The sequence below is a fragment of the Canis lupus genome, chromosome 12 (assembly GCF_011100685.1).
Source record: "Canis lupus familiaris isolate Mischka breed German Shepherd chromosome 12, alternate assembly UU_Cfam_GSD_1.0, whole genome shotgun sequence".
In the NCBI taxonomy this organism is placed as follows: Eukaryota; Metazoa; Chordata; class Mammalia; order Carnivora; family Canidae; genus Canis; species Canis lupus.
The window spans coordinates 58,062,636-58,087,256 of NC_049233.1; the positions used below are offsets into that span (position 1 = coordinate 58,062,636).

Consider the following 24,621-nt stretch of genomic DNA (forward strand, 5'->3'; position numbering starts at 1 on the left):
CTGAAATTAAAGTCTTCTGTTGTCACCACCAGTACTAAAATTAAAGACCATATTGTTATGATCTTTAGTTTGATCTTGGAAACCAGTAAGAGTACCTCCTTCATGGTCAGTGATGGGAACCCACTTTTTCTTCCTGCGCTTAACACGGTTTTGCATTTATTACTTTTCCCTGAGAAGAATAAAATATGTCACATAGCTGTTTACTAATACAAATGACTAAATTAATCAGTTGCGAAAAATAAGAAACTGAAGAAGATAGATGCCATGCAAATAGCTTAATGTCTTTTATTAAGAGCTACTTTATTAAATACACTTAAACCTTGGGGCAACTGATAATGTCTACAATTTAGAACACAGAAAATCCACAGATGCACAACAGTGCTGTTCTGGATTCAAAGGATGTCTTTATTTTATTTTAAAAATATTTTATTTATGTATTTAACAGAGAGAGAGAGAGAGAGAGAGAGAATATAAGCAAAGGGAGTGGCAGGCAGAGGGAGAGGGAGAGGGAGAAGCAAGCTCCCCACCAAGCAAGGAGCCTGATGCAGGGGACGATCCCAGGGCCCTGGGATCATGACCTGAGCTAAAAGCAGACGCTTAACCAACTGAGCCATCCAGGTGCTGCAGGATGTCTTTATTTATTTTTTTTATTTTTATTTATGATAGGCACACAGTGAGAGAGAGAGGCAGAGACACAGGCAGAGGGAGAAGCAGGCTCTATGCACCAGCCCGACGTGGGATTCGATCAAGGGTCTCCAGAATCGCGCCCTGGGCCAAGGGCAGGCGCTAAACCGCTGCGCCACCCAGGGATCCCAGGATGTCCTTATTTTTAAAAAAATTAAATAGCAGTTTTCAAGAGAATGTTTCCTGTTTTAGTAATAACTCATAATTTTGTTTTAATTCTCCAGGTATTTGGGGTAAAATAAAATCAGTGGTATCTCAATTTCAAAAGTTTATTTATAAACCTCCCAAATATAAAAATTTAAAAATTACAAGGAAATCTAACGTCAATTTATTGATAACACACAAGTAAGGCCAAAGCCCAAAAGGAAACAAATCAACATGTTCCATATGTTAGTAGTACCACTTAGGAATTGCTTTTAGGGATCCCTGGGTGGCTCAGCAGTTTAGTGCTTGCCTTTGGCCCAGGGCGTGATCCTGGAGACCCAGGACTGAGTCCCACATCAGGCCCCCTGCATGGAGCCTGCTTCTCCCTCTGCCTGTCTCTCTCTCTCTCTCTCTCTCTCTGTGTGTATCTCTCATGAATAAATAAAATCTTAAAAAAAAAAAAAAGGAATTGCTTTTAGCTGTGAGTAATAAGACCTTCTGCCTTCCTCTTCATTCTCCCCACATACCCAAAGTAGTGGTCCAAAGACACCAGGTTTATTTTCACCTAAAAGAAGTCCAGACATAGGTAATTGGTGTAGTGATTCCGTTAAGTCATCTGCTATCTTGCTTCCTTGTATCTTTCTGTTTGTGCATCCTTGGCACATGACTTCCATACCTGGGAAGTGTTTTCATGGACCAAGATGGCTTCTTTAGCACCAGCTGTTGTGTCTGCTCTCACACATGAGAAAAGGCAAAAAAGGGCTAAATTGTCTCCTTTGCCTCAGAAAACATTTTGCTTACATCACATTAACCGGAATTTACCCAACCCAAAGAGTCTGGAACACACAGTTTTGTTCCAGACAGCAATGTAACCAGTAATGTAATGTAGGCAGATACATTACATTCCTGTTAGATACATAGGAAGCAAACAAAAGACTGATAGGTGACTAAGGCAATATGGAGAAATCATAGCATGTTTTTTTTTTTCTTTTTGGCCACCTATGAAGACCCTTCAACTATAATTGCCTTGTACCTTCAACTATTGACTATCTACCTTGTGGCTTCATCTGTCCTCTGTTTGTAGGTCAGAAGCTCACTTTCTCATGTTTCTTTTAACATCTAGGGCACAGCAATGTGGCTTATGCTGTAAGTCAGATGCTACTATCTAGGACTTTGATTTGGAATCAAGTAATGTGAAGTGAAAAAGCAAATGCTTGTGTGGAATCCATTTTTATGAGGGTAGTAGCAGTGATACCAAACTCCCTGTGGCAGCAGTGGCAGAGGCCCGTGCTCAGAGTTGGCAATGCAATTTGTGGGGTCTGTGTCCTGTACAGTTGCTATTTCCAGTGGAGCCACCTGTAGTCTAATTTTGGCAATTTTCCTGGGGAGTGGGGTGGTAGCCTCCAAGTCCGTCTTTCTGCCATGTGCTTAGAATCAGAACCACCTAATATCTTTTTCTGATTGAACCTTTAAAAGAGGGTTTCTGATGTTTGAACCTGGATTAGTTTGCTAGGGTGCCATAATAAAGTACCACAAACTGGATGGCTTAAGCAACAGACATGTATTGTCTCTCAGTTCTGGAGGCCAAAGTCAAAGTGTTGACAGAGTCGGTTTCTTCTGAACAACCTTGGATCTAAGGAAAGAGCCATTCTCTGACTCTCTTTGGCTTGTAGATAGCCATCCTCATTTCATATGTTCTCCCTACATTCATAGCTATGTCTAAATTCCCCTTCCTGTAAGGACACCAGTCATATTGGGTTAGGGCCCATCCTAATGACCTCATTTTAACTTGATCACCTCTGTAATAGGGAAGTCTCTTCCTACTTCCTCTTCCTCTTTGAAGTCTCCAAATGTCACATTCTAAGGTGTTAGGATTTTGACACATGAATTTGAGGCGGCACAGTTTTACCCATCATAAGAATTCCCAATGATGCACATATGTCTTAGGGCAATCAAATTAGGAGCACTGTATCCTCAAACTCTTTAGTAATACAGAGGACTCACCCTCTCTCCACTGCCTTCCATCCTTCCTATTAGTTTCAAAAACAGAAATGCAAGACTGCAAAGGTCAAGGATGAATGTGGGATAGCTTCACTGATTTTTTTTCCAAAGGAAGGTATTTGTATAAATAAAATGAATTTAGTCCATTTATAATTGAGTTAAGCACAGACCACATTTGGTGGGTTCTATTCCAATTAAGAAGAGGAAGAGGAGTTTTATTCAATGCCATAGGATTAACATTTTTGATTGTGACAGCTTTGGACACTGTGCCTGTGGGTTCCTTAGGCCTAGTGGGGCACCCCTGTAGCTGTGAATTCCAGATGGTCTTTTAGATTGAAGACTCTACATTCTCTCTGGCTCATTTTTGCTATAGCTTCTTAAAAGATCACAGAACTGAAGGACTTATTTTTTTTCCCACAGATTTCAGTGGGAAATATTGACACTGTATACATACTCACCATCTGCTCCAGAACTCTTCTCTCCAACTGGATTTCTAAAATAAATCTAATTTTTAAATGACATTGTATTTTGGAAAATTTCCAACACATACAAAAGTAGAGAGAAGAGTATAATGAACCTCCATGTACTCATCACTTAAATTAAACAGATATCAACTTATGGCCAATTTTGTTTCATCTATATCCAGTTGTTCTCAACAGGGAGTGATTTTGCCCCCCCTGAAACATTTGGCCATGTCTGCTGTCCTAATTAGAGGAGGGATACTACTGGCATCTAGTGGATAGACCCCAGCCAGGGATGCTGCTAAAAATCTTGCAACAGGACACCTCCCACAACAAAGAATCCTTCAGCCCAAATGTCGGTAGTGCTAAGGTTAAAAAATCCTGATCTATAACTGTACCCACAGCCCTCCACCTTAGAATTATTTGAAGCAAATCCTAGACATTACATTTAATCTGTTAATATTTTAGCATGCATCTTTGAAAAATAAGGATAAAGATAAACATACTATAATTATTCTACTAAAAATTAATATTAATTCCTAATATCATTAAATATCTAGTCAGTTCTAAAACTACCAAGGAGGGATCTGCAATGCCTTTTACAGCCTAGTCTCAAAAATCATACACTGTCATTTCTGCTATATCCTATTTGTTACAGACAAATCCTGAAATCTGACCCACACCCAGGATCCGCCTTTGGAAGAGAGGATTGTTAAAGAATCTGTGGACATATTTTAAAACCACCACATCCTTTATGTGTCTTTAAATCTTTTGATTCCTCTCCTTCTCCACCCCTACTCCCCGCTGCAACCTATTTGTTAAGTATAAAAACAGGTCATTTGTTCAGTAAGGGTTCCACAGTCTGTTATTTATTTATTTGTTTGTTTGTTTATTTATTTGACAGAGAGAGAACACAAGTTGGGGAATGGTAGGAAGAGGGAGAGGGAGAAACAAGCTCCTTGCTGAGAGAGGAGCCTGATATGGGGCCTGAACCCAGGACCCTGGGACCATTACCCAAGCAGAAGGCAGATGCTTAACCCACTGAGCCACCCAGGCACCCTCCACAGTCTGTTATTTATTATTTGTTTCTGATCATATGCCTATAGATTTGTTTATCAAGTTCATCTGCCTCTCTATTTCGTATTATTAGAACAATCATATTCAGGTTTAATTTTGTTTGCTTGGGACGCCTGTGTGGCTCAGTGGTTGAGCGTCTGCCTTTGGCTCCGGCGTGATCCTGGAGTCCCCCCATCGAGTCCCACATCAGGGTTCCCTGCACAGAGCCTGCTTCTCCCTCTGCCTATGTGTCTGCCTCTCTTTCTGTGTCTCTCATGAATAAATAAATCTTTTAAAAAATTCTTTTTGGACTGCTAACTCTGGGAAACGAACTAGGGGTGGTAGAAGGGGAGGAGGGCGGGGGGGTGGGAGTGAATGGGTGACGGGCACTGGGGGTTATTCTGTATGTTAGTAAATTGAACACCAATAAAAAATAAATAAAAAAAAATAAAAAAAAATAAAAAAATTCTTTTTGTTTACTTGCTTGCTTGTTTTGGCATAACTATTTCATAAGCTGTGTTTTGCATACTTCCACTCAGAGGCACATAATATGTAGTTGACTTGCTATTTGTGATGCTAGTTATCATTGATAATCATTATCTTCTACATTATTTTACAAAGTGTTGTAGAGCAATAATGTTTGCATTTTTGATCTTCATTTATTAGCCAGATTATGTCTGTAAAGCAAGGCTTGTCTAATCAATTATTTGCTGCCCTGAGGTACACAAAACTGTATCTTACGTAATTGCCTAAGTGCCTTCTGGTGTCAAGAAGTCCTGCTGCATTTGATTTATGATGTACAATTTCCAGCCTAAGAGTACAATGCCTTATAGGACTCAGAGAGTGGTAAGCATAAGTATTATCATAAAAACATTAATAACTAACATTATTACTGAGTACATTTTTGAGTATATCCCATGTCCTGAATGCTGTGTCAAGTACTTTGTATCAACATTTCATGATTTTCTCAACAACTCTGTGAAGTAGTTCTTTTTTTTTTTTTTGAGGGATGGGAGAAAGGGATGGAGGGAGAGGGAGAGAGAGAAACTTAAGCAGGCTCCACATTCAGCATGGAGCTATTTGGGGCTCAATCTCACAATCTTGAGACCATGCCCTGAGCCAAAATCAAGAGTCCCATTCTTGAAGCCTGAGCCACCCAAGTACTCTGAAGTAGGTCTTCTTTTTTTTTTTTTAATTTTTATTTATTTATGATAATCAGAGAGAGAGAGAGAGAGGCAGAGAGAGGCAGAGACACAGGCAGAGGGAGAAGCAGGCTCCATGCACCGGGAGCCTGACGTGGGATTCGATCCCGGGTCTCCAGGATCGCGCCCTGGGCTAAAGGCAGGCGCCAAACCGCTGTGCCACCCAGGGATCCCCTGAAGTAGGTCTTCTTATTACTCATTTTTACAGATGAAGATATTGAAGAATAGAAAGGTTACGCTTGGTCAGGGTCATATGGCTAATAAGTCTCAGAGGCAGGACTTGAATCCAGGCAGTCTGACTCCGGGGCCTACTCTTTCAACCACTGAGACATTCCATGATAATTTAATGATCCTCATAGAGGATGGCAGATGTATGAAGTCAATTAAATCTTCTGAATGCAGTGTGATCAAGTGAAAATGGCTTAGGCTTTGAACTCAGAAGGATGTGAGAAGAATTCTGTATCTATTATTTACCATGTGACCCTAAGGAAGCTTCTTAACCTCTCTGAACTTTTCTCATTGGTAAAAGATAAATAATAAAATCTACTTATTAGTGTCATTATGATGGTTAAACCTAACAATATTTTTGTGTTGGTCATTTAAAAAAATGATTTAAAAAATGTATGGTACTCAATAATAAAAAGACAAATTGCCCAATTAAAAAGTGGGCAAGGAATTTGAATAAATATTTCTCTGTTGAAGATATACAAATGGCAAGAAGCACATAAAATGATGCTTGAGCCCTAGTCAGTTAGTCATTGGGAAATGCAAATCAGAACTACAATGAAGTACCACTTCACCCGTACCAGGCTGGGTATAATTTAAAAAGGCAGATAATAAAATATGTTGGAGGATATGGGGAAACTAGAGCACCCATGCATTGCTGGTAGGACTGTAAAATTTGAAACGGTTTGATGATTACTTAAAAAATTAAACAAGGACCTATGATATGACCAAGCAATTCCATTTATGGGTATATATCCAAAAAAGCTAAAACATATACATGTAAAAATTTGTATGCAAGTGTTCATATCAGTATTATATATTTTAGCAAAGAATTAGAAACAACCCAAAGGCCTATCCACTGATGAACAGATAAGTAAAATGTGATATATTTGTTCAATGGACTATTATACATCCCTGAAAAGGAACAACATACTGATGCATGCTATAACATGGATGAATCTTGAAAAATTATGCTAAGAAAGAATCCAGTCACCAAAGACAACATATTCTGTGATTCCATTTATATGGAATGTGCAAAATAAGCAAATCTTGGGGCTCCTCAGTGGCTCAGCCGGTTAAGCATTGGACCCTTGATTTAGGCTCAGGTCATGATCTCAGGGTTGTGAGAGTGAACCCCATGCTGGCTCCATATTGGCTGTGTAGTCTGCTTAAGGTTATCTTTGACACTCTCCCACTGTTCGTCCACCTGCCTCCCCACCCAAGAAAGCAAATCTTTGCAGACAGAAAATACATTGGTAGTTGCCTAAAATCAGGAAGTTTGGAAACAAATGGGGAATGATAGCTAATAAGTGTGGGCTTTCTCTCAGAGAGAAGGGATAAACATGTTCCAAGATTAGATTGCGGTGATGGTTGTACAACCCTGTGAATATACTTTAAGAAGTTGTATTGTACATTTTATCTATCTATCTCTCATTTTAAGTAGCTGAGCTCAAGAGTCGACACTTAACTGACTGAGCCACCCAGGTACCCCTGTACATTTTAAATGGTGAATTGTATAATATATGAACTATATTTCAATAAAGTTATTTAACAAAGAAAAATAGTGTGCATAAAAATTCATCTTTTGTAATATTACCTATTTTTAATCTTGTGATTATGTATGTATCCGAAAAGCTATCTGAGTGTGAACCCCTACTATGAAATAAGGATACATAAAATTCAAACATACTTTCAGGAAACTAAAATGTATCATCATTTGGTCATGGACATGAATGACATGATCATGAATAACACGAGTGATAACATTGCTTTTTAAATCAGACAAATACATAATTAGTGGTGACATTAAGTGAATAGACAGGATATACTAGTGAACTTAACTGTTATTCAGAGATGCTGGTTATGAACCTGAATTTGGTTTTAGTTGTGACATAACTGGATATTTTTATTGTTTCCTATTGTTAACATAATAACCATATAATGAACTTCCTTCACTCACAGGTTGCCTTAGGGGTCATAGAGCTACCTGCCAGGACAGATTCTTCCCATTACGCAGAACTTCCCAAAGAGTTGAAAACTCGGGTCATGGGTTAAAGGAAAATTCTGCGACTCCTAACACAGATTTTAAAATTCTGTCTTTATGAGGCGCCTGGGTGGCTCAGTGGTTGAGCATTAGCCTTTGGCTCAGGGTGTGATCCCAGGGTCCTGGGATTGAGTCCTGCATCAGGCTTCCCACAGGCTTCCTGCTTCTCCCTCTGCCTGTGTCTCTGCCTCTCTCTGTGTGTCTCTCATGAATAAATAAGTACAATCTTTAAAAAAATATATTTCTTCATGAAGTGGAGCAGCTTGAAGAGGAAGGTTTTTAGATCTTCTGAGAAATTGAAAGAGAAAAATGTTTGGCCCATCACTGTGCCCTTCACATGATTATCTTGTCTGCCCAGAATCCTCTTTGTAGAAGTTGGAGAACCCATCCTCCCACCAGGGCTCAGGCAGTGGGGCGGGGCCCTGGATTGGGTGGCAACAGGTGTCTCTAGAAATGCTAGGTTTGGGAACTCAACTCTGAGTAGAGATTTATTATAAATACTACTGCCTATTATCCTTTCTTTAGACCCACACATCACCTTCCTTTTCTTTTTTCCCCCTCTTTTTTCCTTTGCCTCATGCATATTGTTTTTTGAGAGATTAAGTCTCAAAAGTAACTTTTAATTGGAAACACATTCTTATGGCACCAAATCTAAAACGACACCAAAAGGGATACAGTGAGAAGTCTCCCCCCGTCCTCAAGCTTAGACACCTAGAGTCTCCCACCCCTCCAGGGAAACAATATTTCCAGGTTGATTTAAACAAATTAAGAAACAAACACGGAAATCTAAATAATTTTAGAAATATCTGCTCTCTCTCTCACCATTCTTTTGTTCAGGGGTCATCTGTCATTTCTGGCTTCTCTACTTTCAGGGACTAAAAGGGGCAGTCACTGCTCTCTGCTTAGACAACTGTCTCAGCCTCAGCTCCAGGCTGATTTTTTAGCTTCTGTAAGGCCTTGTCACCTTCAGCTGGGAAAGCCAGCAGCCACTTCACCGTGAACATTTACAAGAGACTATGTAGCTACATACACAGTCTGAATTTATATAGATACTTATCATTCTGCTTGTGTTTTAACGCAGTGTGTGTATATTTTGAACACCTTTCCACACATCAGGAAATATTTGAGTGTGACATTCTCTTTAACATACAAAAAAACCTCCCATACTTTTGTTTCTTTTGACTCCCCCCCCCCCCAATGCAAATACCAAATTGTTCTTGCTATTGCCCCAAGAGATGGTATGTTCTTAGGGGGTGGGGATAGGAGGCAGAGATAAAAAGAAAGAAAGCCAAGCTCTTCAAGGGGAAGAAGAAAAAAAAAAAAAAAAAAGGAAAGGGGGGTGAAAAACCGTCTGGGAATCTCAAGAACATCTTTATTTCGCCTTTTAACACTCCGCCTTTCTGATTAAAGAGTTCAGACCCGCTCCCCCCCCCCCACCCCGCCCGCGTTCAATTATCCCCCAGCATCTTTTCTCAGAAGCTGTCACCACCACTTGCTGAACCGCAGCCGCGTCGTGAGCCATTAGCCCGGTTCTGTTCCGTTTCGCTTTTCTTTCCTCAGTTTCTCCCCCGCAAGCTTTATAAATCTCCCTTGGAGGAGGAGCGTCCAAGCGGGTGGAAGTCTGAACACAATGCAACCTGAGAATTTCTGTCACTCTCTGCATATGCTCCTAAGTGCTTTAATCCCAATTAGGGGCGGCTGACACACGGTCCTATTCATTCCCATCAGCTCTTGAATACATTTGCCTAGAAATGAACTTCACAAATAGAGGCGCTCCTAAATGTGCCCAACAGCAAGGAAAATCGAATTGAGTGCGGGCGCATTCGGCGGCGGCCGGCAGAGGAGCGTTGAATGTGGAGGTGCCCCGAGACATTGCAATTCAGCAACACGCTCGCTGACTTTTTCTTTGCACCATGTCAACCGAAAGGACCAAGAAATAAGTTGGGGAACTCCGGTTAAAAGGCAACTTGAGAGGCACTCTGAATACTTTTATTGAGCCGCTTCCAATGGAGAACTTAAAAAAACAACAACAATAACAACAACAACAAAAAAGGCACCACGAACCCCACCAGCGGCGCCCGGGCTGCGTCCCGGCGGTGCGTCCCGAGCCTACCGGCCGCCGCGCACCCACCGGCCTCGCAATTAAGGGGGAAATGGCCCGGTCGCCTGCGTGTCATCTGGTGGCGTTCCCAGAGCCCGTCGCCGCCGCCCTATTCAGACCCGGCCTTAATGTCCCACCCGCGCCTCGGGGGCCGCGCAGCTGGTCCGCGCTGACCCGCCGGCCCGGCCGGGGCGGACCCCCTCGGGGGGCGCGGCCCGGGGCACCGCGGGGCCCCAACTCCGCCGAGTCCCGGGGGCTCAGTCTCCCCCGCGTCCTCGCCATCGGACCCTGGCCCGGCGCAGCTCCCTCCATCCCGGTGTTCGAGACTCTGCGAGCCGGCCGGGGGTGGGGCGAGGCGGGGGTGGGGGGTGTTGGGGACTCCCCAGACACCCGGGTCCTCAAAGCAGAGGGGCTCAGGTCGCCCCCCATCCTTCCCACCCCCCACGCCGGGGACCCGAAGCCCAAGGACATTGCGCGCCCCGCCCCGTTCCCCGGGCACCCCCAGGTCTGCAGAAGGGCGTTGGGCAGGCAGCCGCTGAACTCGGCACCGACGTCCCGGGGGCCTCCTTCGAGGCGGGGCCCAGCCGGGTCACACGTGCTCGGCGCCGGCGGCGTTGGCAGCCCGGCTCCCGGGCGGGCACCGCCCCCCTAACGCGGCGCGGGCGGCGAGCGGCGGCGGGGGCAGCGGGCTCCGGGCGGCCCGGCCCTCCCCGCGGGGCGGGGCGGGGGGGCGGCGGCGCTCGGCCTCGGGCCTCCGCGGGGGCGACCTGTTAGCGAGGCGCGCCCGCGCAGGCCGCCCCCGGACCCGCCTCGCCCCGCACCTCCGTACGGAGGGGATTTCGCTTTAACGGGGCCTCTGGACGCCCATTTTAAGTCCATAAAAAAGCCGAGTGGAATGTTTTGATTGAGTCTCGACATTGTCTTTGAATAAGGCTGAGACCATGTAATTAATGTGTCTTTTTAATAAGGGACAATACGGCCGTTCAAGCTATTTAATTTCATTTAATTTTCCATCCCATTTGCTGCACAGCCCGCTTTTACTTTTAACACCCAGCCTTTCACGGCCCATCTTGCTCCACTGGGCACATTAGATTGGTTTCACCCTTGCTTTTTAGGGGAGAAAAAATAAAAGAAAATGTGTTCCTTTCCTCCTTTGTGGACAATTTATTTCACTTGGGGAACTTCAACTCTGAGCCACAGGACAGAATAAAACTCGGCGAGCTGGTGTGAATGCCTCTGGCGCAGTCCCTTTCTTCTCGAGGGGCTGGGAACCAGCCACAATTGGCTATATTAATAAATAACTTTCCTCACAGTCGGCCTTTACATGGTCCTATTGATAAAATTGTTCGCGTGTCGTTCACGCTTTTTCACTCATTAAGGAGGGCCGGGGAGGAGCCCCGAACCCAGGCCCCGCGCTTGCCCCTTCCCGCTCGCAGTGCTGGTAATTTAAACTGGGTGTCATCCTGGAGTCGCCAGGCCAGAGGTTAGAGGGACATGTTCATGGCTTAAATTTATTGCCCTCGACTCTTCGGAGCGGCTTCCTCTCCTGCCCCCCTCCCCCGGCTTTTGCCATTCATGGGCCGCCGGATCAAAGGCTCCCTCCTCTCCGTCGCCAGCAGCCTTCGCAGCCCGAAGAGGTGCAATTGGAGGATTAGGAGGAAAAAATCAGAGGCAGCTCCCTCAGAAAGTGGCCCTGGGCACGGTGTGACTGCAGGGTCAGAGGGGCCGCAGCGGGGGGCAGCCCGGGCCCGCCAAGTGTCCCTTCCGCGCCTCAGCGGCCGCGTCTATACAGGCCTTGAGCGAGCACTGAGACCCGCCATCCATGCGTCACCGCGCCATTTGACTGGAGATGCTTAGACCCGAGCCCCTTGACCTGACCCGGACTCCCCCATTCCTCACCCCTCGTGTTTTGGAGCGCCATCCACTGTCCGCACAGATCATTGCTATAGACCTTCGCAACCAACCCGAGTGAACCGCGGAGCGGAAGCTAAATTTACATCATTCCCATTTTACGGATTCGGAGGATGAGGCTCTGCAGCAACTCACTGACATATCCCCGAGGTTTGAATGACCAGAGCAGAGACTGAATGGCCCTGAGTCTCCTGACAGTGTCCAGTAAGGCCCCAAAGCAGGTCTCCACCGAGGGGTGCCACGGAGCTTCCTTGAGGGCCTTGTCGGACCAACCACAGCTGAGTTACAGGTGTCGCCACCTTGCGTCCCGCCGCTGTCGTTAATCACATTCGGCCCCAAGAACCAGGCCTTCCGCGGACAATTCCGTGTAGTGGCTGCTGGCAGTCCTCCGCCCAGGGGTACGGTGCTTGGGCCTCCCACACAGGCCGGAAACCCACAGCCTCTCTGGCCCCTTGGGGGAGGGGATACCGCATCCTGGTGCGTAGGATTTGGGGAGCGGCGCCCAGGCTGCGCATCGCGGGGCAGGTACGCGCGGAGCTGTCACAGATATGAGGGACTCAATGACTTAGTTACCTTATGGAAAGAAATGTCTCTGCACAAACCCGAGGCTTCCTTAAAACGAGGAGCACTCCTGTCCTCTGGTTTCAACTCCCCAAGTACGCACCTTGTCGCAGTTCAGGAACTCGGCTAAAAGTAGGGGTTGCCAATGCCCACCCCACCCTCTTTTTCGTAACCTTTGATAGTGAGTACCTTTTGAAAAAGTTAGCCCCAAGGATTTCCTCTCGATTCAAAACCTAAAAGGAAATCAGGGCTGGACACCTGATTAAAAAAAAAAAAAAAAAAAAAAGACCCAGTGGGCAGCACCCCTCTTCAACCTCTGGTGAGGACAGGGCGCAGGTGCCCCTGCAAAGTCGCAGCCCTGAGACCGCTTCCCATTCCCAGAGAAAGTGCCGGCCTGGGGTACACCACCGAGTCCACGTCTACTAAAACTGGTCCGGACGCTTCATATTTTGGGGCGAAACCGGACAGAAGGAACGAAAAGGCGGTTCTGAATAGACGACTGGCCTGGACCCAATCCCCTGAAATGGTAATATGGCCGTTATTTAAAAAGTGTAGGTATTTTCTGGTGTTTTCCCATCAAGTACCTGCCTAATTTCTGTATGGCACACGCCAGAAATCAATAGAAGTTAACAAGTCCTCCAAACAGTCCCCATCTCTTTGTTTAATCTCCTTTACAATAAAGCCAAGGGGAGAGAATTAAAAATCTTTGAAGTAGACCAAGGCTCAAAGGAATCAGCCAAGTAGACTTAAAGTAGTCACTTATTTCCCAAAACTGGTTTGTCGGCGAACAATAAAAGGAAGTAAAATTTATGGAGAAATTATACAGTGGATTTGTCACTTAAAATATCGTAACTGTCTCGAGGACAATACCCCATGCTGAGGATTAATGGTCCCGCCGGACCTTTGATTCACCAGCGCCTTTTCTTCGCCCTTGACAAATTGGATTTTTAGGAATGGGAAGGTCGCCTGGACCATTGTGCGCCAGCCATTCAGAGGCCTCGATTATGCAGAGGGCTGAGGGAACCACTCCATGTGACCCTCTCGGGTGGGACTCTGCAGCTGCTCCGCAGAGCAACTCTCTCACCAAACTCCGCGCCCTTGCGCTCGCGGTGCCAAAAGGCGCCCGCCCCGATTGAAAAGGCGCAGTGCATGCCCGGCCGCGTCACTCCGCGGGCGGAGGACGCACGTCGGGGTGCGGCTCCCGGGCTCGCGCGCCGCTCGGGCTCTCGTCCCTCGCGCCCTGCGGAGGACCCGGCGCGCCCCAGCGCCTGCCTGGCGGCGGCGGCAGCGATGCACGGAGCGGCCCGCGCTCCGGCCACCAGCGTGAGTGCCGACTGCTGCATCCCGGCGGGCCTGCGCCTCGGGCCCGTGCCCGGAACCTTCAAGCTGGGCAAGTACCTGTCAGACCGCAGGGAACCCGGGCCCAAGAAAAAGGTATTAGCCATTCCGACCTCCGCCCCCAGCCTTCCGCCTCCCTTTGCCCTGGCCCCGGCAGGGGGTAGATGGGGCAAGTGGAGGAAAGGGGTGATGGAGTCGTCACCTGCCAGCTCGGCCAGGTGGCCTGGGGGACTCCGGTCATTCCCTGCAAGTCGCATTAAGCGAGAGCGAGCGAGCTGGACGTGGGCCGAACTGAGGGGAAAGGACGTGGCTGACGGGGACAGCTCCCGGGGTGGGGGTGGGGGTGCATGGGACTCCTTACGCGCCGGGACCCTCGGAGCCCGCGGTTTCCCTGGAGCTCTGGGGTCTCGTTCCAGAGGCGGGGCGGCCCCGGCCTCTCTGCAGACGCGCCTTTTCTCTGTTACACAACGCGCAGGGCGTTGAAGACTTTTCTTACCCCCTTCCCTTCAACGCGCTAATTTAAGGCTTCCATCGACCTTTCAATCACTTAATCTCGTGTGTTGCGGGGGGAAAAAAATGATCCTTGGGAAACTCTCAGTTCCTAGCCACCCCCCTCCCCGGGTTCGCCCCCAGCCCCCGCGGATGTCTGCTGGGCAGTTGCGGTAAATGGAGAGAGGGTGAGCCAGGGGGCGGCTCCGACTGGGGCTCCCAGGGCGAGCAGCGCCCACCCGCGCGGGGCACCGGGTCCGCGCCCCTGCAGCCGGGCTCCGAGAGTCCGGGGTCGCAGCCGGGAGGCGGCGGGTCGCCCCGGCAGCTCTGGCTCCCGCAGCGGCGAACGGACCCCAGCCCGCAGCGGGCTTTCCAAGGCCCCCGCCCGCCCGGAGGCGTCCCGGCAGGCGAGGGTCGGCCAACCGGGCCCAGGAAACGGAGGCAGGGGTCCCGGTGCAGGGAGCGGGGGCGGGGAGCATCTTCGCTTTGCCGGCTCGCTGCCGAGAGCTTTCTCGAAAGAAATTCCTCCGGCGCGCAGCCAGCGGGACCCGCATCTGGCTCCTCACACAATCGGTCTAAGGCTTTTCTTCTTTAAACGCGCTTTAATTGCTTTTAAACGGCCGGCGGTCCCGCGGCCGCTTTGTTCACACACTTTCGCTGCCGGGCTCGCCGGCACCTCCGCACCTCGGGGCCGTGCAGCGGGCACGCGGGGTGCGACCGGGACGTGGGAGGAAACTCTGGGTTTCGGTGCCGACTTCGAAACGTCTCTCCCCTGGTGTCCCCGCTGCTCTCAGAACCGCAGGATCGAGAACTGGGCCGGGGGTGGGAACGTCTAGGTGCCAGACGCCCCCCACCCCAAGTCGCTCAGGGGGGATGCTCTCGCCCGCCCTCGATGGTGCCCAGGTGGGGCGAGAGGGGGAACTGTTAGGCTGGCCAGCCTCTCCCCCCCACCCCCCAAGCAAGGGTCCTAGGCATTACCTTCCTCCCAGCAGCCCACAGCAGTCTGGCCAAAGTGAACACAACCATTTTCCTAGTAGGGCGGGGGTGTTGGATGAACTTTCCCTCTGGGTCGTGGGCCTGGCCGAGGCGCGGGGAAGAACGACCACTGCTTGTGTTGCAGGTGCGCATGGTGAGAGGGGAGCTGGTGGACGAGTCGGGGGGCTCTCCTCTCGAATGGATAGGGTTAATCCGGGCAGCCAGGAACCCCCAGGAACAGACTCTGGAAGCTATTGCAGACTTACCCGGAGGACAGGTACTGTGGGCGTCCCCCCACTGCCAATTCTACCTACCTAACCGTTACTGAGGTGGCCACCAAAATTAAGAGCAAAGCGCTTTAGCTGGAGGTCTCCTTTACACGTCCCGACGGCCCTGTAAGGTAGATACTATTATTTTCCCCGTTTGAAGAATGAGGGAAATGAGGTTCAGAGAGGTCCAATAGATTTTCCAGGGTCACACAGCGTCAGAACGAGGATCAAACCGTTGCTCTTAGTCGTTTTTAGACCGATTACCCAGGAAATGACAACAAGCTGTCCTGTTCCTTGTGTCCCAGATCTTCTACCGAGCACTGCGAGACGTCCAGCCAGGGGAGGAGCTGACCGTGTGGTATTCCAACTCCTTAGCTCAATGGTTCGACATCCCTACGATTGCGACTCCCACGCACGACGAAAAAGGTACCGCGTCCAAGAGCGCCCCAGGCCAGCGGGGGGTGGGTGAGAGTCCAGCCCTTCTCCTGTCTTTGGAGGCGACCCCAGGGCCTTTCTCTTGAGCCATGTAAAACTGAATTCACCCTCCCTGTCTGTGTAGGCGGAGAGGCGATGTCACCACTACCTCCTTAAAATGTACTGTAAATGATAACAGCGACAATAATCTGCCTTGTGATGGCAGAGAAAAGAACATTCTATCTTTAAAAAAGATGTATTTATTGAGGGAGGGGAAGGGCAGAGGGAGAGAGAGAGAATCTCAAGCAAATTCCCTGCTGACTGTGGAGCCTGACATAGAGCTTCACCTCCTGACCCTGAGATCTTGACCTGGGCCACAACCAAGAGTCTGTGGCTTAACTTACTGAACCACCCAGGTGCCCCTAAAGATATTCTTTATGAACTTCATGGGGGTCATCTTTTCCTATTGCATACCCAGAGACAATTATTTACTCAGTTAAGAATCAATGAAAGAAAAAAAGAATCAAGGAAGAAGCCTTACATATTATTATTAATCACATCATGAATTCCAAAACGCAGAACTCAAACCTGAAATGCTTTTAGAAGGTGGAGGGGCATCTCTTCACTGGTTTGAAGGAGAGTTAAGGATTTCTACAGCATTTTAGAAACATTACGGTACTTACAGCTGGTCAGTTGGCAGGTACCGAGGCCCTTCCATTTAAATGGTATTTATTCATTTCCCCTCCCTACTTAAATTGAATCTGGGATGTATCCCAGTTTCTTCTCAGATTTATTTGATCCCTTCCAAAGCCAAGAGTGGATTTATGCAAATTAAGGGGCAGTAACTAAAGAGAAGAACATTTTCAAACCTTCCCTAGAACACTGAAGACTACTTTCTGTGAAAGAAAGCTGGGAGGTGTAAAATAGTTAAGATCTTGAGACCTCCCTTTTAATTCACAAAGCTTCTCTGACTTCCTTTCTTTCCTTGACAATTGTTTTAGTTTGCAATTTCTCCTAAAGACACAGTTATATTTAAAGTCAACACAATGAATGCTGTGAAATATCTTAACATGCTCTCCTCCTGAATTGCCTGGTTAACTCTCATCCCTTTAGAAATTGGGTTAAGGAAATTAATACAAAAGTGAGAATTAAGAAACACTTAATGAATAAGACAGAATGAGGCTTATTCAGAACTATGAATCACTTCAAAGTATCACTGTCTCATGGGTAGATTTGTGTGTATGGTATCCATAGAACATTATCCTAAAGTAGTTTGTTCCTTGTATCACACTATATTAAATTCTCTTGTCAACCTTTTCCGGTAAAAGAGAAACATGATAAAAGCCCCGTGGTGGAGAACTCTCAAGTCTGCCACTACAGGACTATTCTAACAGCTGCTGACCTTTAGGGGCCATACATTTCTTCACAGAACACCCGTCCTTAGGCACTCTCAAGTAGTACAAAAGCAACTTGTTTGAGTGGTGGCTCTTGTGTTTTCATTTCAGCCAATTGAGCTTATAAACAGATGTCAGAATAGACACCATTTTCCTTTTGGGAATGTGTGGGCTATTTTGAACCCTGACTCCCCCACCTTTGATATGCTTGAAATCTTGGCAATCTCAGGGTCACACTTAGGAGAGGACCCAAAGTCACTTTATGAAGTGTGTTTGATACTTTTGGCATAGGCTGGTAATCAGAGTCCAAAGAATATGTCAGTTGGTCAGGATAAACTGAAAAAAGGGACATACGGGAACAGAGAATGCATTTGTTTAACTCTTGAGAAAGAAGTAAGTAGGGATGGCTGCTATTCTTTCAATACTGACTAACTCCAGTGGGTTTAAATTCCGTGGTAAGTTTAAGGAGAGTACGGACCCTTTGTTTTAGGGATAAAGCGTACTTGGCTTTGCAATCGTAGAGTCATTCTGGGGCAGCAGCCCTCTGAAAACTCCTTCTTTAAAAAGGGGTAATGAGAGGAAGGTTCTGAGAAGGGAGGTTATATTTAAGATATTAAATCAGCATACCGATCAAGAGAACCCAGGAAGTCTTTTGTTTTTTTCCTTCAAGATTTATTTTCGAAGCTATTCAATACAAGGTAATAGAAATATTGGAATGATTTTATCTAAGTCTTCCATATACAATTAGGGTAGGTTCTCAGAGGTAGATCCTCTTTCTCCCCTTTTGCTTTCTGTTCTACCTTGGCTTCAGCTGGCATAAACAGCTGAAACGAGTCGGTGGGGGGGGGGGGGGAGGCTCTCCTGCAGCCGGGCTTTACTTGAACTTCCATCTTAGTTATCTAGGGGCACTACTTGCTTTATGGAGAGCCAAAAGTAAAACACAGGAAGAGGGAGGAAGATCTGGAATTTCTTTTGGTTGTTTTTGTAGTGATGCTTTAGAAGTTTGAGATGCTTGTGTGCAAGGGGACAGGGAATTTAACTTTTCCACTAAATTTAATGAGACAGACATATTTCGGGTACTTCCTTGTGGCTCAACTAACTTCTTTCTCACAGACATCCTTCAGTATTGCCAATCAGCCACAACATTAAAAAAGAAACCCAACTGCAAGATCTGCTGTTCTGTGTCCAGATGTAACAAGACCTTATTAAGAAAAAATTAACCTCCACCATGTGATCAAAATCTGTTTCATACATGTGTCTCTTGATTGTATTCCCAGATCCTGGCAAAATTAAAAACAAACAAACAAACTAATGTTAATAATAGTAAACATGAGAACAGACTTGATACAGTTCTTGGTAGAGAATTGTACACTTATTAAAAGCTGACTACCTATACCTTATATATATATATATTCTCTCTATATATCCATTCATTTCATAAAAAAATAAACTATCTTTTCCAAGGATTTAATTATTAAGTCTGATTCATGCAGCTATCTAGGAGTTAATTAATTACTCCAGGTGGAACAACTGACAAGATAATGCAACATCATCCTTCAGTTTTTAGAATATCAGGACATAGGGCTTTTTCTTTTCTCTCATCAAATTAAATGGGGTTAAAGAGGAAATAAAGATACAAATAATGTTGAAGAATAGCAGATCATAGTCCCTATGTGGTCCTTCAGTTGGTCACGCTCCAGGAAAACCTCAGGCAAAATGTTTAAGGCTGGGAGGGGGTGGGAAGGGTGGGTAGTGGACATAAAAGGCATTGTTCTATGAAAAGGAATGATTACATATGGCCCATACATACAAGATATTGTCTAGTCTGGTAATGAGGCGCTCACGACCATTAGATTGGTCTTTGTTCAGTTTATCCAAACTCCTTGACATACGCCACCTATTCTGCAAACGCCAACAGATGGGCCCGGGCACAGCACAGCTTCAACACTTGATTTAAAGCAACAGCTGCTCTCTGGTCTGGTCTCTTCCCGGGCCAGTCTGCCTGAGCGCTGCCCTCCCAACGAAGGTTTGCTCGGATGGCCCGGAGGAAGTCTTCGTTGGAAAGGCACCGGTCACCCCTTTGGCCCCTGAGTGATCCCAGAGGATGGAGGTGGTGACAGAGTCGACCACTGGGAGCTCCTCGGGCTCCTTGCCCCAGGGGCGCCACCCACCTAACTCACTCACTCGCTGGCCCCGAGAATACCCCTGTGCCCCCTCCTCCCGCTGGTCCAAACCTAGGCTGGGCCTCGGGTGCGCTTTCTTTCCCCTCCGGCTGGCTCGCCTCTCACGAGGTCGCTTTCCCCCTCTTTCTCGCCCAGGGGAGGAGCGCTACATTTGCTGGTACTGCTGGAGGACGTTTAGATACCCCAACAGCCTTAAGGCCCACCTGCGCTTCCACTGCGGGCTCAGCAGCGGCGGCGGGGGCCGAGCCTACCTGCACCCCGAGCACGCGGCTCGCCAGGGCGCCGCCGATGGCCTTCCCTTCTCTCCGAGACCCCCGGCGCCCGACTTCGCCGCGGCCGCGCCCGCGGGCACGCTGCGGCCCCCCCCGCACGCCCCGCCGCCCCTCCAGGCCTGCGGGGCGCGGGAGGGCATCAAGCGCGAGGCCCCCGCGGCGCCCCCCGCCGCCTCGCCGCCGCCCGCCAAGTGGGGGCCGTCGCGGAAGGCCAGGGAGCAGCCGGACCGCGCCGCGGACGTGAGCGGGGCCGCCCGGGGACACGGCCACCTGGTCGGCGTCGTGGGCGGCTCCCCCGCGGGCGGCGGCCTGGCCTTCCACCCCGGGGCGCGCTCCGCTTTCAAGCCCGCCGGCTCGGCCCGGGCGGCCGCGGCCGCACACGGCGACCCCTGCCGGGAGGAGGGCGGCGGCAAACCCGGGCCCGGCCTGGCCGCGGGCAGGCTGCTGGGCGGCGGGCGGGCGGGCGGGCGGCCGGGCAGCGGGGACAGCCCGGCGGCGGGCGGCGCGGGCCACCACCATCACCACCACGCGCACCACCACCATCACCACCCCAAGTGCCTGCTCGCGGGGGACCCGCCGCCGCCGCCGCCGCCGCCGCCGCCGCCGCCGCCCGGCCTGCCCTGCGCGGGGGCCCTGCGCGGCTTCCCTCTGCTCCCCGGGCCCCCGGACGAGGCGTCGGCCTTCACGCAGGTGGAGCGCGCCCAGCCCGCCGCCGCCGCGCTGCCCGGAGCGCGTTTCGCCCCGCTGGCCCCCGCCGCCGCGCTGCCCGGCCTCGACGCGGGCGGCCTCAAGGCCTACCCGGCTGGCGAGTGCGGCCCCCTGCCCGCCGTCATGCCGGCCTTCACCGTCTACAACGGGGAGCTTCTGTACGGCTCGCCGGCCGCCGCCGCGTATTACCCGCTCAAGCTGCACTTCGGCGGGCTGCTCAAGTACCCGGACTCCATCTCGTACTTCAGCGCACCTGCCGCGGCGGCGGCGGCGGCGGCGGCGGCGGCGGCGGCCGCTCTAAGCCCCGCGGAGCTGGGCTCCCTGGCCGGCATCGACCGGGAGCTCGCCATGCACGCGCAGCAGCTGTCGGGGCTGGCGGCGGGGAAGAGCCGCGGCCGCCTGGACCCGGGGGCGCTGGCGCCGGCCGTGGTGGCTGCGGGCGGCGCGGGGGGCGGCGGCGGCGCGGGAGGCGGTGCGGGCAAGCCCAAGACCGGCCACCTGTGCCTCTACTGCGGCAAGTTGTACTCGCGCAAGTACGGGCTCAAGATTCACATGCGGACGCACACCGGCTACAAGCCGCTCAAGTGCAAAGTGTGCCTGCGGCCCTTCGGCGACCCCAGCAACCTGAACAAGCACATCCGGCTGCACGCCGAGGGCAACACGCCCTACCGCTGCGAGTTCTGCGGCAAGGTGCTGGTGCGCCGCCGGGACCTGGAGCGGCATGTCAAGTCCCGCCACCCCGGACAGAACCTGCTCGCCAAGGCGGCCGACGGCCCGGGCGCGGGGCCCGACTACCTCCCGGAGCCCGGGGAGCCCAAGAGCGACAACGACAGCGACGTGGACGTCTGCTTCACGGACGACCAGAGCGACCCCGAGGCTGGGGGCGGCGGCCAGCGCCACGCGTAACGCGCCTGCTGGGGACGGGGTGGGTTTGGAGCGCAGGGACAGAGGACAAGGGGAGGGGGTAGCTCTGTTCTGGGGGAAGAGGAGCTCCTGCAGATGTGAAGGATCCGGTTGACACCCCCCCCCCTTTCTTTGGTTTTGTTTTGTTTTTTGTTTTTTTGTTTTGGCCGGGCTCCAGATTGGGAACCGAGAGAGGTCCCTGGTCCGATGCGCAAACTCCCAGCAAAGGTTTGGAAGCGCCTCCGAGAAGCCTGGCCTCCTGCGCGGGGTTTCTCGGACTGGCGGGTGCCCCCCCCCCCCAAACGCCCAGGAGGTCCGCTCTCAAGGTTTAGGATCGCATTAACGTGAACTTCGCAGCGCCCTTGAGGGCGCCGGTTTTAACTGCCGTGTATTTTTTTAAATTGTTCTTTTCTGTGGAGGGAATTGTGCCTTTTGAAACGATGTTTTGTGTGTGTGTGTGTGTGTGTGTGTTTTACATTAGCGATTCACTCAATAGGCAAAACAGTAGTCACAGTTCGGTAGACGTGACGTCCATACATTTGTTTCCATTGCATCGGTTCTCGTGTCAAAGACTACTACGCCTTCTCGCATTGACTACATAGGGGTAGCAGGTGTACACGTTGGTCAAGTTGCAACTATTTATAAGAGAGTAATGGCAAATGTAAAATACCTAAAGCATGAATCTAAAAGCACGCAATATATAATTTTAAAAAAACATGTCTTACTTGGTAGAGTACAAATGTGATATATGTTGTCTTATAATGAATGATGTACAGTGGATTCAGTATTTTGGTCTTGGTTCCAGTTTGTGCAATCTTTAATAAAAATAAAGATACAAGCGACAGTTTCTTCACTGCGATTTCAGCAGATCCTTCAAAACAAAAACAAAAACAAAAACAAAAAAAAGAAAAAGAGCTTAATTTGAAAACAATTGATGAGGAGACTCCATAATAAAATGAATCAGGACACTCAAAGACTTTGATTACTCACAAAATAAATGTTAAGTAGTGTTTTAATAGGGAAATATACCATTTCAATATGTGCACTTCACAGGCTCCCGGATAGCAGGCAAAGCAATTGTTTTCTGAAACCGTTGTTAATTATGCTAGGAGGTTTTGTGTTTAGAAAAAACTAATGACCTTCAAGAAAAAAAATGCATTTTCCTCATCGAAAAAGAATTATAGAACTGTGGAATCACTATTTCTTGTTCTGTATCTTTTTGACAGGATTTTTCTTGGGAAGCATACAAGGGAAACTTGCTCAGTGCTTTTTATGACTCCTATACTTTACTATTCATTCAACAAATGCTAAGGGAGGATGGATATTATTGAAGGTACAGATCTACCGGTCTGTGTAGGTTTCTTTTCTCCATGCACTCTTTCCAATAATCTTGTGCTTTTGGTATGTATCCCATTTTACAGAAGAGAAAATATACACTTCAAGGACACTGGGAGGCCCATAAGGAGAAGGCCAAAGTTAGAAACAATGACTTTGTTTATGGGTGTAAAAAATTAATGCTAGCTAATGGAAGACTATCATAAATAATATATTTCTGTGGGCTAAAATTGGAAAGCACCCTCTCCCCTTCCTATGTCATCCCTCAACCCCATACGCAGGGGAGGATTTCACTGAAGTTACATAGAAGTGGAGGATTAGCTGTTCCCTCAACTAAGGGCAGGTACCCTAAGACCAGGTCTGTAGTGCTCTTCCCAGAGGTTGGTGGGAAGATTCTTGTAGGTCACCAAAGGGTATGGATGTGATCCTGATGATTTAATTCAGTTAAATAATGACTTTTATTTTCTGAATCCTGAGTACTGCAGCGGTCTCCATCCAGCTGTCTCCCAGGTGGAAACATGGCCTCAGTCACTGGGTGGCTGGCAGGGACTTTTTCTAACCCGTCCTAGCAAGAGGCATGGGTGGGGGGAGGAAGAGGACATCTGACTTCTATAGGGGCTGATCTGCAAAAAAAGACTTTTTATAACTTACGAAGGGATTTTAGGTTTTTAGCATCAGCTGACCAGAAAATGTTTTGCTTTGTAAAAGAAAGCCCAAAAAAGAAAAAAAAATACATGTGGATTAACACATGTATACAGTGACAATGATACTACCATTTATTGAGGGTCTACCTTATGCCAAATCCTTTTTTTTTTTCCTTATGCCAAATCCTTATGCTCTTTGCAATTCTTTCCTCTCTGTAGAAGATGACCATGGGCTTGACCCACTAGGTTCAGTGATTCCCTGACACTCAGAACTGGAAGTGAACCCAAGCATCTGCCCGTTCAGCTTGCTCTAGACACCCAGGGCTTCTCATTGCCTACTTAGTATCACAGTCCTGCCCTTCAAAGCAGTTACTGCTTGAAACAAAATCCACCCTCATGGAGAAATATTGGAAAACTTTTGGAAATCAGATTGTGTAAATCCTCAGGGAGAGTGAGAAAGGCTGCCCAGATTTAAAACATGAAAAGTTTTATCTGCTGTAAAAGTCTTTTTTCTTTCTTTCATTACTTGACTCCCTACTAAGTCCTATAACTCTTAGTGGTTTATTATTTTTTTCTTAGTGGTTTAAAGAAATAAAAAGAGTTTGGTCAAAGGAAATACATTTAAAATTGATAAAGATTTATTTGTTTATTTCTAAAGATTTTATTTATTTATGAGAGACATAGAGGCAGAGACACAGGTGGAGGGAGAAGCAGGCTCCATGCAGGGAGCCTGACGTGGGACTCCATCCCAGGTCTCCAGGATCACACCCTGGGCTGAAGGCGGCACTAAACTGCTGAGCCACCCGGGCTGCCCTAAAATTGATAAAGATTTAATGAAACAACAAACCCGCAGCTTTCTTTTCCCCTTTGTAAATTGATACTGACTAGGTTATTAAAACAAATTTCAATATAAAAAATGAAAGTTGAATACAGACTTAAGAGTTTCTTAACAGCAAGTCATTTGTAATTCTCCATAGGTTGCCTCAGATAACCTGTATATTTGTCCATGGATGTGTACACTATCATATATAATTAATGTGATTATTTATTTTAATGACGAAGTCCAATCAGTGATGTACAACCAGTAACATAAATACTACTTATTTAAACGGCTCAGTTGAATCAGACTTCCTTTAGTCTCCAATCCCTTTGTCTCCATTCCCACCCTCCAAACCTTGATCCTTCTCATCCTGATGACCATAGCTACTTTGAAGGTTATGCTCATTCCACTGGAAGTTTCTAAGATTTTAACTAAATGTCTTGTATCAAGAGATTTAAAAAAAAAACGTGAGAGCATTTATGTCTTT

General features: G+C 48.3%; 1 protein-coding gene across 1 annotated transcript; it reads left to right on the forward strand.

The window, feature by feature from the left end:
* The first annotated feature begins 13,680 nt into the window (after positions 1–13,680).
* On the forward strand, positions 13,681–21,338 carry PRDM13 (PR/SET domain 13). The gene is made up of 4 exons (XM_038555053.1): positions 13,681–13,824; positions 15,338–15,469; positions 15,767–15,887; positions 19,588–21,338. The coding sequence occupies exons 1-4, from the start codon at positions 13,681–13,683 to the stop codon at positions 21,336–21,338; spliced, it is 2,148 nt and encodes a 715-aa protein (XP_038410981.1).
* Positions 21,339–24,621: the final 3,283 nt, after the last annotated feature.